Source organism: Ranitomeya imitator, chromosome 6 (genome assembly GCF_032444005.1).
Source record: "Ranitomeya imitator isolate aRanImi1 chromosome 6, aRanImi1.pri, whole genome shotgun sequence".
Classification (NCBI taxonomy): Eukaryota; Metazoa; Chordata; class Amphibia; order Anura; family Dendrobatidae; genus Ranitomeya; species Ranitomeya imitator.
Window position 1 is genome coordinate 247,850,342 of NC_091287.1, and position 20,723 is coordinate 247,871,064.

Genomic DNA, 20,723 nt, shown 5'->3' on the forward strand with positions numbered 1-20,723 from the left:
AACACCGACCACACGAAGGATTGTTTCTTTTTTTTGTTTTTTTAATATATTAGTGGTTACAAAAAATTCTGAATCTTGTAAAAGAGGAAAAAAAAACATATAAGTTTGATTTCGTATAATCTTACTAACCAGAACAAAACCCCGAAAAACAATGGCAGAAGTAATTTATTATTTTTTTTTTTTTTACACCATTTTAGGCAGATAATAAGAACAACAACTCGTCTGACATAAAACAGCCATAGTGAGACAGTTATGAAAGAAGGGGCAAAGGCGCAAAACAAATTGCTAGCTTAAAGGCAGCAAATTAAAAAGGCTCTTCCCTAAAAGCACTTAGCAAAGAGTTTCCTTGTTTTTTTTTTTTTTTGCTGCTTTACTGCGGCAGAACCTCAGCGCTCCCTGCGCCACTGCGGCCGCATCAGTCTGTGAGGAATCAGCGGGCGCCAATCTGCAGCTGATCTTCGAGACGAAAGTGCATCCCGGAAATAGTCTGGTGTTTGACTTTGTCCCAGCCCCGGTGTAAGCGCGCAGAGCACGTGAGGTGAGCGCAGTGTGAGTGACGGCTGTGCAGCTGCCGGACCTGTGTAGTCACCTGCAGTGGTGGAGCTACAAGTCCCAGCACAGCTTAAATACTGGAGCTTGGTGTGCTGGCTGGACGTCGAGTCCATTACGGGGAGAGTGTTCCTCTGGATTTACTGACATGTTACCTTCCTGATATTGCCTAGTCATGTAGTATATTGCCCAGTCACGTAGTATACAGCACAGAGCCACGTAGTATATTGCCCAGTCACGAAGTATACAGCACAGAGCCACGTAGTATATTGCCCAGTCACGTAGTATACAGCACAGAGCCACGTAGTATATTGCCCAGTCACGTAGTATACAGCACAGAGCCACGTAGTATATTGCCCAGTCACATAGTATATTGCCCAGTCATGTAGTATACAGCACAGTCACGTAGTATATTGCCCAGCCACGTAGTATACAGCACAGCCACGTAGTATATTGCCCAGTCACGTAGTATACAGCACAGAGCCACGTAGTATATTGCCCAGTCACGTAGTATACAGCACAGAGCCACGTAGTATATTGCCCAGTCACGTAGTATACAGCACAGAGCCACGTAGTATATTGCCCAGTCACATAGTATATTGCCCAGTCATGTAGTATACAGCACAGTCACGTAGTATATTGCCCAGTCATGTAGTATACAGCACAGTCACGTAGTATATTGCCCAGCCACGTAGTATATTGCCCAGCCACGTAGTATATTGCCCAGCCACGTAGTATGTTGCCTAGTCATGTAGTATATTGCCCAGTCATGTAGTATACAGCACAGAGCCACGTAGTATATTGCCCAGTCACGTAGTATACAGCACAGAGCCACATAGTATATTGCCCAGTCACATAGTATATTGCCCAGTCATGTAGTATACAGCACAGTCACGTAGTATATTGCCCAGCCACGTAGTATATTGCCCAGCCACGTAGTATGTTGCCCAGCCACGTGGTATATTGCCCAGTCACGTAGTATATTGCCCAGCCACGTAGTATACAGCACAGAGCCACGTAGTATACAGCACAGTCACGTAGTATATTGCCCAGCCACGTAGTATATTGCTCAGTCACGTATATTGCACAGAGCCATATAGTATACTGGCCAGCCACGTAGTATATTGCCCAGTCACATATGTAACAGGTTAAAAAAGACTTAAAATAAAAAATAAACATATACTCACCTTCCGAGGGAGCCCTTGTAGTCCTGTCGCCTGTGTGCGGTGCACTTGGCAGCTTCCGGTCCCAGGGTTGGTATGAGCGCAGGACCTGTGATGACGTCGCGGTCACATGACCGTGACGTCATGGAAGGTCCTCGCATAGCATCCTTGGCATCGGAGCCTGCCGCTTGCACTGCCAAGGACAGCGCACCACGTCGGAGGGTGAGAATAACGTTTTTTTTTTTTTTTTTATGATTATTTGTAACATTAGATCTTTTTACTATCGATGCTGCATACGCAGCATCAATAGTGTAAAGTTGGTCACACAGGGTTAATAGCTGCGTTAATGGAGTTCATTACACCGTGGTCCATTAACGCTGGCATTAACCCTGTGTGAGGGGAGAATGGAGCGGGCACTGACTGCGGGGAGGAAGGAGCGGCCATTTTGCTGGCGGACTGCCCGTCGCTGATTGGTCGTGGCAGAACGCCCACGACCAATCAGCGACTTGAATTTCCATGACAGAGGCCACGACCAATGAATATCCGCGACAGACAGACAGGACAGACGGAAGTGACCCTTAGACCAGGGGTGTAAAACTGCATTCCTTGAGGGTTGCAAACAGATCATGTTTTCAGGATTTCCTTGTACTGCACAGGTGATAATTTAATCACCTACACAAATAATGAGTTGGTGATTAAGGCTGCTTTCACACATCAGGTTTTTTCTTTCAGGCACAATCTGGATCCGTTTTTATCTTACGCCGGATCCGTTTTTTACCCATACAGTTGTATTAGCGCCGGATTGTGCCTGAAGGACATGCGTTTCATCCGTTTTGTGCCAGATCCGTCCCTTCAGGCTTTTTTGCCGGACACAAAAAACGTCTCCTGCAACGTTTTTTGTGTCCGGCAAAAAAGCCTGAATGGACGGATCCGGCAATAAACGCATGGAACGGATGTGTGACTGAACGTATCCGGCGACTGAATCCGTTTTTTATACATTGAGCATGCCCAGAAGCTTTGTTTTTGTTCCTGGCATGGAATCTCTCTCTCTCACCCATGCGCAGTACAGAGAGCCGGATCCAGCTAAAAAACGGATCCAGTGCATCAGTTTTTCACAATTTACACCGGATCCATTTTTTTGCAAATTTGCCGGATTTAGCCTGAAACCAAAAACCGGATGTGTGAAAGCAGCCTAAATTATCACCTGTGCAGTAAAAGGAAATCCTGAAAACATGACCTGTTTGCAGCCCTCAAGGAATGCAGTTTGACACCCCTGCCTTAGACAATTATATAGTAGATGGGAGCGGTGAGGGTCTGCTGCTCCCTACTACACGGGATATAGGGCTGTATCCAGGGGTCCTGCAGAACAGTGATATTATGTATGGGAGCGGTGAGGGTCTGCTGCTCTCTACCACACGGGATATTGGGCTATATCCAGGGGTCCTGCAGCACAGTAATATTTATGGGAGCGGTGAGGGTCTGCTGCTCCCTACCACACAGAATATAGGGATGTATCCAGGGTTCTTGCAGCACAGTAATACTATGTATGGGAGCGGTGAGGGTCTGCTGCTCCCTACAACACGGGATATAGGGATGTATCCAGGGGTCATGCAGCATAGTGATATTATGTATGGGAGCTGTGAGGGTCTGTGCCCCCTACCACACGGGCTATTGGGAGGTATCCAGGGGTCCTGCAGCACAGTAATATTATGTATGGTAGCGGTGAGGGTCTGCTGTTCCCTACCACACGGGATAGAGGGATGTATCCAGGGATCCTGCAGAACAGTGATATTATGTATGGGAGCTGTGAGCGTCTGCTGCTCCCTACCACACAGGATATTGGGATGTATCCAGAGGGGTCCTGCAGCACAGTAATACTATGTATGGGAGCTGTGAGGGTCTGCTGTTCCCTACCGCACTGGATATTGGTATTTGTTGTAGGGCAGCACAGTGGTTAGCACCTTGCAGCGATGGAGTCCTGGGTTCAAACCCCACCAAGGACAACATCTGCAAAGAGTTTGTATGTTCTCTCCGTGTTTGCGTGGGTTTCCTCCGGGTACTCCGGTTTCCTCCCACATTCAAAAAGACATACTGATAGGGAATTTAGATTGTGAGCCCCAACGGGGACAGCGATGATGATGTGTGCAAACTGTAAAGCGCTGTGGAATACGTTAGCGCTATATAAAAATAAAGATTATTATTCTGCTAGCATGATTTGAATAGAAATATTTGTTGACTCGCAGTTAGAGAGGAGCACCATTGCACATGTTCCACCTCTGCTCCATTCACTCCCCATGGGGCTGCCGATTGCTACATTCGGCTTCTATCAGCAGACTCATAGAGAATGAATGGAGCGGCAGTCTGGCATCCCACCTCACACTCCAGTTTGTAACTGGGATAAAAGTTCTCCTGTCCTGCCTATCAGTGCATGTCTCATCACTTGAACCCCACAATGCTTCTGAGCTTCAAGTTCCTTTGGTGCACAGCTTGAAGATTTGCTTATCTACAAATTGCTGTGAGCCATATTGTTGTAGTGAATAGAGGGGGTAATGGCTCCCAAACACAGTAAAGGTACCGTCACACTAAGCGACGCTGCAGCGATACTGACAACGATGTCGATCGCTGCAGCGTCGCTGTTTGGTCGCTGGAGAGCTGTCACACAGACAGCTCTCCAGCGACCAACGATGCCGAAGTCCCCTGGTAACCAGGGTAAACATCGGGTTACTAAGCGCAGGGCCGCGCTTAGTAACCCGATGTTTACCCTGGATACCAGTGTAAATGTAAAAAAACAAACACTACATACTTACATTCCCGGTGTCTGGTCATGTCCCTCGCCTTCAGCTTCCCGCACTGACTGAGCGCGGGCCGTAAAGTACAGCGGTGACGTCACCGCTGTGCTGTGCTTTACGGCTGGCCGGCGCTCACCAGTCAGTGCGGGAAGCTGACGGTGAGGGACCTGACCAGACACCGGAATGTAAGTATGTAGTGTTTGTTTTTTTTACATTTACAACGTTAACCAGGGTAAACATCGGGTTACTAAGCGCGGCCCTGCGCTTAGTAACCCGATATTTACCCTGGTTACCAGTGAAGACATCGCTGAATCGGCGTCACACACGCCGATTCAGCGATGTCAGCGGGAGATCCAGCGACAAAATAAAGTGCTGGACTTTCCCCAGCGACCAACGATCTCCCAGCAGGGGCCTGATTGTTGGTCGCTGTCACACATAACGATTTCGTTAACGATATCGTTGCTACGTCACAAAAAGCAACGATATCGTTAACGATATCGTTGTGTGACGGTACCTTTAGAACAGTGATTGCTACCATGACTGAAAATGTCAGCTCACCACCTTTTCTGATTTCATTATTAAGTCTTTAATCCACGTTTATCAAACAGTTTATACCAATTTTTGGTAATAAATGAAGGTTGCGTAAAATGTTGAAATGTCGCAACGTTTTTGCACATTTCACAGCTGTACGATTTTTGGCATTTTCGTGCCAGTCCTCACCAACTTTTATTTGTGAGCGGAGCTTGGATTGGGTTTTTATGTCATTTTATGTCGTTTTATGTCATAAAATTTATGCCAATTTTATGCAGTAAATTATAACAGAAATGTGTGCTTGCTCCTACCTTGCATGCATTTTTGGCAGTAGCGCATGACAGCACACACCTCCTAATGAATTTTGATCTTCTACCTTCATGAAGATTGGTATAAAATTTCCCAGTCTTAAGGTACCTTCACACTCAGCAACTTTACAACGAGAACGACAGCGATCCGTGACGTTGCATTGTCCTGGATCGCGATCTCGTTGTGTTTGACACGCAGCAGCGATCAGGATCCCGCTGTGACATCGCTGGTCGGATCTAGAAGTCCAGAACTTTATTTCGTCGTCAGGTCGGCGTGTATCGTCATGTTTGAGAGCAAAAGCAACGATGCCAGCAATGTTTTTACATGGAGCTAACAACCAGCGAGAACGATAAGTGAGTCACCGTTACGTCACTGGATCGCTCCTGCATCATTCTACAGTGACCTAAACAGCGACGCTGCAGCGATCGGCTCGTTGTCTATATCGCTGCAGCATCGCTGAGTGTGACGGTACCTTAAATGAATCGGTGTTTGTTCTAAAAAGTTGCAAATTGTGAAGAAAAATGCATATTGCACTAAGTTTTGGATTTTTTTCCCTGATTGTCAGAAGTTGACAACAACTTTTAGACTTTTTTTTTTAAAGTTAAATTGTCTAAAACTTTTGCACAAATCTGGACCTGCATATAGGAGATGTAGATTTCATTTTCTTACTTTAGGACAACATAAAATTTCTACATTTTAGCACTGTCCATGTGGTTTCATGTCATCTTGAGGACCCACCGAGTGATAATCTGTGTGAACATTCCGGAAACTAATAAAGTTATATTAATAGGTTTGTGAATCCGTGGCTCTCCTCAAAGTCTCTGAGACATGCAGTCCTGTCTGAGTTTTGTGGTAATCAAACCAAAGTTCTGTTTGGCTTGTAGTTAATATATTTTTCCTTTGACATATTGGGGGACACAGGACCATGGGTGTTATGCTACTGTCACTATGAGGCTGACACTAAGTTGAGACAAATAAGTTAGCTCCTCCCCTGCAGTATACACCCTCATCCTGGCTTCCAGAGACACAGTTCAAGCTTAGTGTCTGTAGGAGACACACAGGGTCTGCTATTCAGACCAGAATTTCTCTTATTTTTTTTATTACTATTTAACGTGTTTACCCGGATGAAGGGGCGACGGAACCTTTCAAGGCTCCGATTTCCCCGAACCAACAACAGGCGAGTACGGGAGTGTTACCTCTCCGTATCCTCTCCTGCGATGTGGGATGCCACTGCCTGGGCTGATTCTAGGGGTGACGGGCCTCTTCAAGGGCACCGATCTCCTCTCCTCCCTTAACAAACGAGCACATGGAGTGTCACCTCCACGTATCCTCTTCTGCAGCCAGGCCTATTGCCGGACATTTTGCCCTGCCCACCAGGTCTTACCCTTGTATGTTCAGAGGCACTCTACATTGTGGCGTCCGTGCAGCCCCCACTGCATCACCACTGAAAAAAGCGGATGATGGAAGGAGGCGGACGGTTCCTCTCCACCCTTCCTTTTAAGGGGATGGTGGATGGAGGCTCCCCCAACCCTGCACCGTCCTGACTACCCCGGGCACAGCTCTGTCCTGCGGCATCTGCCATCCCTCTCATATCGGGGTAAGTGCCACCCAGGAGGGGTCGTTTTCCGGCGGTCATAGGAGGGCTCCATAGCGACAGGGACTCCACAGGCCTCCGCGGCATCTTTCCCAGTGGTCCGTGGGTGCGCGCCGGCCGAAGCCATAAATTTAGTCCCCAGCTTCGGCCTAGTGCGGGCCGCATCCTGATAGTCCCCACCCACCGCTCACATCACCCTTGTGGCTTCGCCCCCAGACCTGGCGCTTCTTGCGAGACTACCTTCCAGCTCTCTGCAGCCATCTTTCCCCACTGCACAGCAGCTATACCGCCTTCTGCATGTGTCTCCTGGATGCCGGTCTTCCCCTACTCAGCGCCATCATCACATTGCGGGACACAGGACCTGGGTAAGGAGACTGCACTAAGTGCTTCCCTGCAGCTTTACGCCACATCGCTTCCAGTAGCAGTGTTTTTTATACTTATATTGGGGTACATCATGTCGCAGTCAAGGGCTACAAAGGTACATGCCACCTTTTTCACTACGTGTACCACCTGCCAGGCTCCTCTCCCTCGGCCTCAAAGCTCCCCTCTGCTCAGCCTGTGATGCCCAATGTGCCCAGGAGCCCTCCACCGCTACCGACCCTCGTGTACCTAGCCCCCCCGAGTGGGCCGCGTCACTGTCACAATCCATGGCTTCGTTGGCCAAAGCGATTGAATCCCTTCATGACCCCTCTGGGGAGCGGGGCACTCGTCTACCTGGGTTAAGAGACCGCTCCCTTACAGGGAAATCATTGGCCAGCAGGGGCCGCTCTCATCTGAAGAAGGTACGGACATCCAAAAAACGGATCCGCAATACCTCTCCTGAGCATTCACCACGCCATTCAGCCTCTGATAGCTCCACTTCTCGCTAATCCTCTCCAGGGGTTCGCAGCGATCTTTACTCTGAGTATGAGTCTGAGGCATCCTTGGACCAGGATTCTCCGGAGTTTCAATCGACTGTGGATTCCCTCATTGAAGCTGTAAATCACGCGCTAAAGGTTGTTCGCTTCTCATTCGGATTTTTTACATATAGTCCGGCGACACAGGGAGCAACCGGATAAGCGCTTTACGGGAAAAAAGGCCCTGGAAACGAAGTATCCATTTTCAGCAGATCTTGTCAAAGATTGGACGGAACCTCCACTAGTAGATCCTCAATTATCACGTTTGGCTACCAAAACACTTTTATCCGTACCTGATGGGGCTTCGTTTAAAAATCCCACAGAGCGCCAAATAGATTCCCTGGCTCGCTCAGTATATGAAGCCTCAAGTTCCTCTCTATCCCCTTCCTTCGCTGCGGCATGGGTCGCAAAAGCAATGGTTTTCTGGGCAGATGCCCTTGCAAAATCCATTCAGGACCAGGCTCTTCCGTCTGAGGCGGCGGATCTCGCCAAAAAAATTGCTATGGCTGGAGACTGTGATGTATGCATTTTTAGATGCAGCAAACTGTGCTGCAATTGCTGCCTCAAACGTCGTCACCATTAGGAGAGCACTATGGCTAAGGGTGGTTTCACACTTGCGTTTTTGTCTGCAGCGTTTTTTTTTCAAAAAAACGCATGCGTTTTTTTCTCCTATATTTAACATTGAAAACGCATGCGTTTTTTTGTGTACGCGTTTGGTCGCGTTTTTTGACGCATGCGTTTTTTTACTGCATGCGTTCATTTTCTGAAATGCTACTTGTAGTATTTTTAGAAGCGTTTTTTGGACCCAAAAAAAACGCATGCGTTTTCATGCGTTTTTTTTGGGTCAAAAAATACATTGGAGTCAATGAGGACGCATGCGTTTTTTGGTGCATGCGTTTTTTGCGGTAAAAAACGCATGCGTTTTTTTACTAAAAAACTAGAAAACACACTGATATGCCACCCCCCAGCATAAAGGTGATAAAGGGAACCTAACCCTACCCCTAACCCTAGCCCTACCCCTAACCCTAAGGGATCCTAACCCTACCCCTAACCCTACCCCTAACCCTAAGGGATCCTACCCCTACCCCTAACCCTAACCCTACCCCTAACCCTAACCCTACCCCTAACCCTAAGGGATCCTAACCCTAACCCTAATCCCTTTATGGTTAGGGTTAGGGGTAGGGTTAGGGTTAGGGGTAGGGTTAGGGGTAGGGTTAGGGTTAGGATCCCTTAGGGTTAGGGTTAGGATCCCTTAGGGTTAGGGGTAGGATCCCTTTAGGGTTAGTGTTATGATCCCTACCCCTAACCCTACCCCTAACCCTAACCCTAACTATTTCTGTTTTTAGTGGGTTTTTTACTTTATTTTGATGATTGGCAGTTGTCACACATTTTTCTGCATGCGTTTAAAAAACGCAAACGCATGAAAAAACGCATGTAAACGCGGTAAAACGCCGCGTTTTTTTCACCACATGCAAAAACGCATGCGTCAAAAAAACGCAGCGTTTACACGCGTTTACATGCGTTTTTTCACCATGTGTTTTTTTGCGTTTTTTACCGCAAAAACGCACCCGAAAAAACGCCAATGTGAAACCAGCCTTAGAGAGTGGTGCGCAGATTCCTCTTCTAAAAAGTCTTTGATTTCTCTGCCTTTTCAGAGTGGACGTCTGTTTGGAGAAAAATTAGACCAGCTTATTTCTGATGCTACAGGAGGGAAAAGCAAATTCCTCCCGCAGCACAGGCCTAATACTGCTTTTCAGCGTCATCTACATTTTCGCTTTCGGCCCTTTCGCAGTAGCCCATTCTGGTCCACCTCCACAGCCTCGTCCAGATCAGAACGCTCTCCACGTACAGAGAGAGACCTTTGGACCTCATACAGGCCGAATCAGTCCTGGCGAGGTAAGCCTAGGCAACCCAGAACAAGGGGATCCAGGCCCTCCAGATTTCCTTCACACTGACTCAGGGAGTTTTCTGGTTGACACCACCAAAGTAGGCGGACGCCTGCTTCTCTTTCAACATGTCTGGCTTGCCGTCATCCACGACGAATGGGTCAGAGACCTGGTGTCTTCTGGTTACTAAATAGAATTCTCTGCCTCCCCTCCGGCACGGTTTTTCCCCTCTCGTCTCCCAAGTTCAGGAGCTCAGTCTCGCGCACTTCACCGCACCATCGAATCTCTCTGCTGAAACGGGGTCATTGTTCCGGTTCCAGAACACGAGAGATTCAGAGGTTTTTACTCAAACCTCTTCGTAGTTCCAAAAAAGGGCGGGACGGTGCCCCCTATTTTGGATCTAAAGCTCTTAAACAAGTAGGTAAAGGTCTGGCACTCCAGGATTAAATCCCTCCGGTCGGTCATCTCAATGGAGAGAGGAGAGTTTCTAGCATCAATAGACATCAAAGATGCTTATCTAAATATCTCAGTCTTCCCGCCACATCAAAGATTCCTGCGTTTTGCCATCCAGAAGGACCATTTTCAATTTACGGCCTTACCCTTCGGCCTTACCACCGCGCCCAGGGTATTCACAAAGGTTATGGCGGCGGTCATGGCCATTCTTCACTCCTGAGGAGTGGTCGTGTTGCCATACTTAGGACGGACCTTTGATCAGGAGGTCGTCTATCATGCCTGCGAAGCAAGCGTCCGCATTACCTTGGATACTCTTTCACGCCTGGGCTGGCTGATCAAATTGGACAAGTCCTCCCCCGTTCCAGCCCAACGGATCTCCTTCCTAGGCATTATCCTGGACACGTCCAAGGGGCTGGTCCTGCTTCCTCGGTCCAAGGCCCAAGCGCTTCAGCAGGGAACCCAGACGCTTTGTCGTCCCTTTCCTCATTCCATTCGGTTTGCCATGAGGATCCTGGGGAAAATGGTGGCCGCAATGGAAGCGGTTCCCTTCTCCCAACTGCATCTCCGCACCTTACAACAGGCTCTGCCGGACAATTGGGACAGGAGTCCCTTATCCCTCAATTGGGCATGTCCTCTGTCCCCGCGGATCAGGCAAGCGCTCAAATGGTGGACTTTGGAATCATCTCTCATCCAGGGGAGGTCTTTTCTCACAATTCACTGGCTGGTGGTGACTACCGACGCCGGTCTCCTCGGTTGATTGTGGAGTCGAGACTTCCGATAAGCTTGGAGATTCAAGCCATCAGATTTGCCCTGAGACGTTTCCACTTTCCCCTCGCGGGTCACCCAATTCGAATTCAATCAGACAACGTCACAGCTGTGGCATACGTAAACCATCAGGGGGTGGCGATGTGGGAGGTCTCCCACATTCTCTGTTGGGCCGAGAACAACCGCTCCACCATTTCTGCAGTGCACATTCCAGGTGTCGAGAACTGGGCGGTGGATTTTCTCAGCCGTCAGGGTCTCGCCTCGGGGTAATGGGAACTCCATCCGGAGGTCTTCCAGCAGATTTGCCTTCGCGGGGGGACTCCAGTCTGGACATCATCAGATCCGAGTCCGAACGCAAAAGTTCCCAATTTCATAGCACGTTCTCGGGATCCGCAGGCCATCGGGGTGGACGCACTGATATCCCCATGGCATCAGTTCCACTTCACGTACGTGTTTCCTCCTCTTCCTTTACTACCGAAGGTAATTCAAAAAATCAAGATGGAGGGGGTTCCTTTGATCCTAGTCACCCCAGACTGGCCACGTCGCGTGTGGTACACGGAGCTCGTTCAACTCGTATCCGACGTTCCCTGGCGACTACCAGATCACCCAGATCTGCTTCGCCAAGGACCGATCTACCACCAGAGTTCAGGGGCCCTACGTTTAGAGGATTGGCTGTTGAAAACTGGATCCTAACTCACGCTGGTATCTCCCAGCAAGTCATTGCCACCATGATAAGCGCTCGCAAGACGTCTTCCGCTCGCATCTATCACCGCACCTGGAAAGCCGCCTTCTCATGGTGCAGGCTCCGTGGATGTCGTCCTCCTCGTTTTTTTCAATTCCCTCCGTTCTGGAATTTCTCGGCTGGCTTGGATTCCGGTCTGGTGCTCCGTTCCCTCAAGGGTCAGATCGTGGCATTATCCATGTTGTTCCAACGTAAGATTGCTGTCAGGACTTTTGTTCTGGGGGTCTCTGACGTAGTACCCCCCCTATAGAATGCCGTGAAATCTCAATTTGGTCCTGAGTGTTCTTCAGGAGTCCCCTTTTGAACCTCTGCAAGATGTCTCGCTGATTCTCTCTTGGAAGGTCGCCTTCCTTGTGGCAGTAACCTCTTTCAGGCGAGTCTGAGTTGGCCGCCCTGTCCTGCCGGGCACCCTTCCTTTCCTTCCACCAGGACAAAGTGGTCCTACGTCCATCTCCATCTTTTGTTCCCAAGGTGTTTCATCCTTCCACCTTAATGAAGATATCGTTCTTCCCTCCTTCTGCCCACAGCCAAGACATAGGGTTGAAAAGGCCCTTCACACCTTGGACGTGGTAAGGGCTCTCAGGAGGTACATGTCTAGGACTGCCCTCTTCTGCAAATCGGACTCCCTCTTTTTGCTCCCTGAGGGTCACAGAAAGGGTTTAGCCGCTTCTAAAGCCACGATAGCCAGATGGATCCGATCAGCTATTCAAGAATCTTATCTGGTCAGGGGCAGACCTATCCCGGCGTGGATTAGGGCTCACTCAACTCGGTCGGTGGGTGCTTCCTCGGCCATTCGGCATCAGGCGCCGGCAGAGCAGGTTTGCAAGACCGCAACATGGTCCAGCCTGCATACTTTCACGAAGCACTACAATGTCCACACTCAATCTTCTGCAGATGCGGCCCTTGGCAGACGTATTCTGCAAGCGGCCGTTGCGCATTTATAGTCAGTTGGTGCACAGAGTTATTTGGTTATATTGTTCCCCACCCAGGGACTGCTTTCGGACGTCCCATGGTTCTGTGTCCCCCTATGTGGCAAAGGAGAAATAGGGATTTTTGTGTACTCGCCGTAAAATCCTTTTCTCCGAGCCACTCGGAGACACACTGGGACACAGCACTCACCCGTTAGCCTTATGGCTCGTTCCTTTTTTGGCTTACTCTGACATGTTATACTCTAATATTATGTTACTAGATTGTGGCCCGATTCTAACGCATCGGGTATTCTAGAATATGCATGTCCCCGTAGTATATGGACAATGATGATTCCAGAATTCGCGGCAGACTGCGCCCGTCGCTGATTGGTCGAGGCAACGTTTATGACATCGTCGCCATGGCAACCATTATGACATCTACGTCGATACTGTGCCCGTCGCTGATTGGTCGAGGCAAATTCGCGGCAGACTGTGCCCGTCACTGATTGGTCGAGGCAACCTTTATGACATCATCGTCGCCGTGCTGTGCCCGTCGCTGATTGGTCGAGGCCGCCAGGCGTCAGAGACGTGGGATTTCCAGGACAGACAGACAGAAAAACCCTTAGACAATTATATATATAGATATGTTGTTAATGATCCCCTACTGCTTTTACACTGAACTGGATCTCTGGAAGCCAGCATGAGGGTGTATACTGCAGGGGAGGAGCTAACTTTTTTGTCTCAACTTGGTGTCAGCCTCCTAGCGACAGCAGCATAACACCCACGGTTCTGTGTCCCCCAATGAGTGGCTCGGAGAAAAGGATTTTACGGTGAGTACACAAAAATCCCTATTTTACTACTTCTCACTATTTTTTTTTTTTTTTTTTAGGCTCCTCTTCTATTGCTGGTCTTTATATGGCTGAAGCATCTCAACAATTCCCTTCTGTGGTTGATCGTTATTTTACACGATGGTACAAATCAGGTAAAGTGCAGAACCAGTGCAAACCCATTATGCCGATCAATGTGTGAGGTTAAAAAAAAAAAAAAAAAAAAAAGGGTCTCCCCCTCTCTATTAGCCGGAGCAGAGAGCTGGTAGAGAAATAAGCCCTGTAGACTTTGCCTGTCTATTACTTCAGCTTGAAAGAAAAATCTCACATGGGGCAAAATTGTATTCCATAGTGATGTTCCCATTGCTGCCAATAGTTGCTGTCGCCTAATGGTGCTTTTCTTTGCAGGCAGTCTTTCTCTTTTCCTAGCATGTTACAGATATGGAGAAGCTGCCCGTCACTAGTATCCCTACAAGTCTGCTAGCCAACTTTACACTTTTCCACTCTTTCCCCAGTCAGTACAGTGTATCTCTTCTGCTGTGGAGATTCTACAGATAGAAGAGCTTTAGGCTACTTTCACACTGGCGTTTTTTTTAATACGTCGCAATGCGTCGTTTAGGGGAAAAAACGCATCCTGCAAAGTTGTTTGCAGGATGCGTTTTTGCCCCAGAGTTACATTACTGACGCATTGCGACGTATTGACACACGTCGCAAACCGTCTTGCGGCGGACCGCCGGGAGCAAAAAACGTTAAATGTAACGTTTTTTGCAGCCGACGGACCGCTTTTTCTGACCGCCCCCACCTCCCCGCACCTCACAATGGGGCAGCGGATGCGCCGGAGAAATGCATCCGCTGCCTCCGTTGTGCGGCACAACAAACACTAGCGTCGGAATCTCGGCCCGACGCAATGCGACGGGCCGAATCCGACGCTAGTGTGAAAGTAGCCTTAACTAGCATGCGTTGCATATCATAATTTTTTTTTTCTTCCAACAAGGGATGAGTTATAGGCTGTAGTATGTCAAGTCCTCTTCTACTTTGCCCTAGTTTTTAAAAGTATTTTCATATATCTTATTCATTTTAACCCCCTACTTCTCTGTCGTATTTCTGTGACAAGTACGGTTTAATTCTAGCTTTATGATGACTACATACAATACTATGCAAACGGTTTAGGCAAGTGTGGGCTCTGTGGGTGTCATACCATCACTTACTCCTTGTTCTTTACACTGAAGATTAGTTTTTCATTATGTGTATTATTGGAGTTATTGTCCTGCCCAAGAATATATTTGGAGTCAGATGCCTCCCTGGTGGTATTGCATGATGAATAAGTTTCTGCCTGTATTTCTCAGCATTATGGACTTCATTAATCTTCACCAAATCCCCAACTCCATTTGCTGAAAATCAGACACAAACCTGCTTCTTTACGGTTACCTGCAGACACCAATTATTGTACCGCTCTAAGGGTACCGTCACACAGTGCCATTTCGATCGCTACGACGGTACGATTCGTGACGTTCCAGCGATATCCAGAAGCACATGAAGAAAAGGACAGCACCACAGCAATTGTGAAAAGACAGCTCCAAAGTTTATTCTGCCATCTGCAACGTTTCGGCCCGTGGACCTTTTTCAAGCATAGTGAAAAGACAATACAACCACCATTACATACCCTTAGGCCAAACCCATTAATTAACAAGCAACCAATGGTGTGGCTCCATATACCTGGAAAAAATACATCATAGTGCAACGTACATATATACATATAAAAACAGTCCCACATTGCCAGCCCCCTATATATACTAGCCGCTAACATAGTCCAACTACCTCTGATCGCTCGCCACTATTGTGTGACACTCGTAAATCCCCAATAAGTCCCCAAAGTCCACAATGTAAACAAATATCACTCGCACCAATCCGGGTACTGCATCCACGATCGTCATGGCATTGTGGGCGTGTTCAGAACAAGAGCAGTCCAATCAGCTCCTCAATCTTAAATCATGTGATCGACATATGCCTAGCATGCAGTGCTCCTCACCGCACTAGTTCATAGGCTGCTGGACCACATGTCAGTGGTAAACAAACACCGCCCACTTTTGTCCAATGGTGCACATTGTATTGTACATGTCCGTGACATTATCCCTGTCCGTAGCTCATATGCGCATGTCGCAGTCCCGGACTCCAGTACAATCAGCACACTGAGTCCATATAGTCAGCGACTGCGTATGACAAAGGAATTCTCCATAAATCTCTTCATGACAGATGGTTCGAGTGAGCGGTCCCATAGCGCTATAATGACGGAATCCAGCATAGTCAGCACACTGAGTCTATTTAATCGGCAACTGCAAAGTAATGCTCCATAGACTTCTTCATAATAGATGACTCCAGTAAGCGGTCACATAGCGCTACAATCAGCGCGCAAAAGTACATCCAGGCTCGTAGCTAGGTATAGTATTTTTTCACTCCAGGTCCATAGTATACAACGGTATACAATATGACATTTCTCCACTGGACACCTTATATATTTATTCCCAATATCGACTATTCATATATTATGTGATCCGTCATTTTAAATATTTACATCTATTCATACGGGCCTGTAATGAAAAACAACATATACCGAAAAAACAACCATCATAATAGCTTAAACTCAGTCCGTATAAAACTCCTTGCAAGGACATACATACATTACAAACACCTTTGGTACCAGGGATTCCCAGCCCGTCTCCCATGTTGGTAATTGCCCAGCCTCAAGCTGCTTAGCATTTGCGATCTGACGAGAGCAGGCACATTAACTCCATAGACATCTATATTTTTTTTATCCTGGAAAAACTACATCCAAGCATAAAAAGGGAAAAAGGAGGGGAAAAAAACGGATTAAGGTAGATATCAGGGATTCCCAGCCCATCTCCCATGTTGGTAATTGCCCAGCCTCAAGCTGCTTAGCATTTGTGATCTGAGGAGAGCAGGCACATTAACTCCATAGACATCTATATTTTTTTATCCTGGAAAAAATACATCCAAGCATAAAAAGGAAAAAGGAGGGGAAAAAAACACAATATATAAAAAAAACGGATTAAGGTAGATATCAGGCAAATAGCCACACTCTCCTCAGATCAAATTGATCAAGAGGCTACATTTGTATATATAGGACAGATCTAAAAAGCAACTGTTAATGAGACCACCCCTAACAAAAATAAACAGTATATAATAGAATTAAAAACAATAATACACCGATAAGGTACCACAAATGACCAAAAGGACCTTACAGGAGACAACTTTGTTGATAATCAATATTTAAGCCTTTTGGAGAGAGAGTATCAAGCTCATAGATCCATTTCAATTCTTTTCTCTTCAGAAGAGAGACCCGATCGCCACCCCGTCTTGGCATAGGTACATCATCAATGACTCGGTATCTGAGCTGATTAACCGAGTGCCCGAACTCATGGAAGTGCCTAGGTACTGGAAGGTCAATCAAATTCGTTCTAATAGTACTCTTATGCTTTGAAATTCTCGCTTTGACCTCCATTGTGGTCTCCCCTACATAGTAGAGACCACACGGGCAGCTAAGGATGTAGACCACAAAACTACTTCTGCATGTATATCGTTTCCGTATCGTATACTTTTTTCCAGTGTGGGGATGATAAAAACATGCCCCTTTGATTAAATTATTGCAGCTTGCACATCCGAGACAGGGAAAATTACCCAGGCTCGGACGGCTTAAAGTAGTCTGCGGATCCCTCCTTGAGCTGCCCACATCAGACACCACCAACTCGTCCTTCAGATTTCTATTTCTCCTATATGAGAATAATGGGGGCGACTGAAACTCACTCACATTGTCATGTCCCCTCCCCAAAAGTGACCAGTGCCTTCGAATCACATCCGAGATCTGGCCACTCCAACCATTAAATGCTGTCACAAATGGTATCCTCTTATCAGATTCTATAGCAACCTTGGGAGTAAGGAGCTCATCTCTTCCTTTAGACAATGCTTTAGTTTTGAATGTATCCAAGTCCTCCTTAGGATATCCTCTCGCCAGAAATTTTTGGCACATCTCATTAAGCCTCAAATCTATAAGAGAGTCACTCGAGACAATCCTCCTGACTCTTAGGAGTTGGCTCCATGGGAGGGACTCCACCATTCTCCGTGGATGTTCACTGGAAAAATGTAAAACATTATTCCTGTCTGTCTTTTTGACAAACAGGTCAGTATATAAAAAACCTTCACTCTTATAGACACATGTATCCAGAAATTGCATCCTGGTCTGAGAGCACTCCATTGTGAAACCCAACCCAGGGTAGATATTATTCAAAAAAAGGTGGAATTGTACGAGCTCATCATAATCACCATCCCAAACCAGGAAGATGTCGTCGATGTAGCGCCGCCAGCCCCTAACACGGCCCCAAAACTGCGACTTGTACACGTGTTCGCCCTCCAGGACAGCCATATAGATGTTAGCATACGTAGGGGCCACATTGGACCCCATGGCTGTCCCGCGGCGCTGCAGGAAGAAATCATCCCCAAAGAGAAAAAAATTCCTCTCGAGAATGAACTCCAGCAGCGCCAGGGCGAACCGTGCACAGTCCGGGGCCATGTCGGAGCCGGCCAGCGCCACACCGACAGCAGACAACCCCCTGGCATGCTCGATGGAAGTGTATAGAGATGTAACATCAAATGACACCAACCATGTGGTATCCCCGACCTGCACACCCTCCAAGGACCTAATGAAATCACTAGTATCCTTCACATAGGAAGGTGTAGTAACCGCAAATTTTCTCAGTAAATGATCCAAAAAGATTGCCACTTTATTACACAGAGACCCCCTGCCCGACACAATCGGGCGGCCAGGGGGCCTCTGAAGATCCTTATGAATTTTTGCGAGGGTGTACAGGACGGGAACCACTGGGTGTTCAACTGTAAGATATTTGGCCAACTTAGCATCAGTTAGGCCACTATTCAATGCCTCCTCAATTATTGTATCCAATTCTGATTTAAACCTCTGGGTTGGGTTCACCTGTAGCTTCTCATAGACCTCTGTATCTGAAAGCTGCGACCTTATCTCATCCAAATACTGGGCCGTGTCCATCACCACCAAGGCTCCGCCTTTATCGGCTGCCTTGATGGTGATGGATTTATTACTTTTTAGAATCCCAATCTCCTTACGCTCTGCATATGTTAGATTCGAGCGACTCGATCTCTTCCCCTTTTGTTTCAATTTAGCCAAATCGGCCTTTACTAGTTTACAAAAGGTCTCCACAACAGGATCCTGTGTTGGAGGCACAAAATCACTTTTATTGTGGAGGCCAAACATATCAAGGGAGAGATGTGTCTGGGGATTCAAGGGTACAGTCCTTTCTTTATCTGCAAAAAATACAGCCAACTTTAAACGTCTGAAAAACATGTACAAATCATTATCAATGTTAAACCAATTAGCTCTACTCGTAGGGCAAAAAGAAAGCCCTCTAGAGAGCACCTTAATTTGTAAGTCTGTGAGAGTTAATGAAGAGATATTTACCACCAAAGAGGGAATCTCACTTATTTCTTCCTCATTTTGGACCTCGTCACCGAGCCTTGGTCCCCTCTTCCTGTGTTTCCTGCCACCCCTGTGGCTCCTCCGCCTTCTTGGGATGTCACCGTCTCCTTGGCTAAAAAACGAGTTGTATCCAAAATCGTTACACCGCCTTCATCCGTAGAGTCAGACTCACCACCTGTAAAGCCAAAAGCTGCTTGCGTATTTGCCCCTCTCCGAGGCCTCCTCGTTCTTTTGGGGGCACTTCTAGGGCGTCCAGGCCCTGTTGTAGATCTATTCGGCGCAGGGTTCCTGAATTGCCAGCCGTAAATTCTGCCATTGCTATAATCGTCCATATCTCTAAACCATTTGGATCTTTTAACATCCTCCAGTCCTGTTTTAAATTTGGACAGATTTTCTTCCATCTTGGAGTTAATGTGACTCAAGTCATCAGCTGAGGTGATTGACAGGATAGCGTTTTTTGTCTCATCCTGCTTAGTTTTTAAAATCTCAATCTCTTTCCTCAGGAATTCTATATTCAATAGCATGATGTCAAAGACATATTTGTTGCCAATCGCTTCAAACTTAGCGCAGAATTGCACATTGCCTGGCATCAGGGTAGGTCTCAAATTAGGCCTTAATCCCCTAGGAATTCTCTTGGCCTTAAAGTACTCTACCAACGTTCCAGCATGCAACTCTAACGAGATGATTTTCTTCCTTTCAGCCTCCCATCTTTTTTTCAGCATTTCAATAGAGGGCTGTTTTAAATATGAGTTGTCAGCCTCAGCGTCCAATATGATCCTTGCAGCATCCTCATCGGTGTAATAAAAACAGGCAGACGCTGGTTCACCATTGCTCATACCAGCACATATATCCATATGTAAAAATAGCAAAAAATGCAAAAAAATGCAAAAGAAGGATGCAGGCCAAACAGGACCCAAACAATGCAAGTATCAAATATAAATAGTAAAGCCGCACCCTATAATGGCAATGTCTCTATGGACAGCAGAGTGCACGTCCTCACCAGGGGATCCATCCCAGTAGGTAAATCCAGAAGCACATGAAGAAAAGTACAGCACCACAGCAATTGTGAAAAGACAGCTCCAAAGTTTATTCTGCCATCTGCAACGTTTCGGTCCGTGGACCTTTTTCAAGCATAGTGAAAAGACAATACAACCACCATTACATACCCTTAGGCCAAACCCATTAATTAACAAGCAACCAATGGTGTGGCTCCATATACCTGGAAAAAATACATCATAGTGCAACGTACATATATACATATAAAAACAGTCCCACATTGCCAGCCCCCTATATATACTAGCCGCTAACATAGTCCAACTACCTCTGATCGCTCGCCACTATTGTGTGACACTCGTAAATCCCCAATAAGTCCCCAAAGTCCACAATGTAAACAAATATCACTCGCACCAATCCGGGTACTGCATCCACGATCGTCATGGCATTGTGGGCGTGTTCAGGTATAGTATTTTTTCACTCCAGGTCCATAGTATACAACGGTATACAATATGACATTTCTCCACTGGACACCTTATATATTTATATATTTATCCCCAATATCGACTATTCATATATTATGTGATCCGTCATTTTAAATATTTACATCTATTCATACGGGCCTGTAATGAAAAACGACATATACCGAAAAAACAACCATCATAATAGCTTAAACTCAGTCCGTATAAAACTCCTTGCAAGGACATACATACATTACAAACACCTTTGGTACCAGGGATTCCCAGCCCGTCTCCCATGTTGGTAATTGCCCAGCCTCAAGCTGCTTAGCATTT

At 47.0% G+C, this 20,723-nt stretch overlaps 1 protein-coding gene across 2 annotated transcripts in view; it reads left to right on the forward strand.

Moving 5' to 3' along the window:
- The first annotated feature begins 478 nt into the window (after positions 1 to 478).
- ABITRAM (actin binding transcription modulator) overlaps positions 479 to 20,723 on the forward strand; it is an 83,482-nt gene continuing 63,237 nt past the window's right edge. For both annotated transcript variants that reach the window (XM_069730573.1, XM_069730574.1), the window contains exons 1-2: positions 479 to 538; positions 13,475 to 13,567. In XM_069730573.1, the coding sequence (XP_069586674.1) occupies positions 13,501 to 13,567 (67 nt within the window). In that variant the 5' untranslated portion in view covers positions 479 to 538; positions 13,475 to 13,500. The remainder of the gene's footprint in view (positions 539 to 13,474; positions 13,568 to 20,723) is intronic.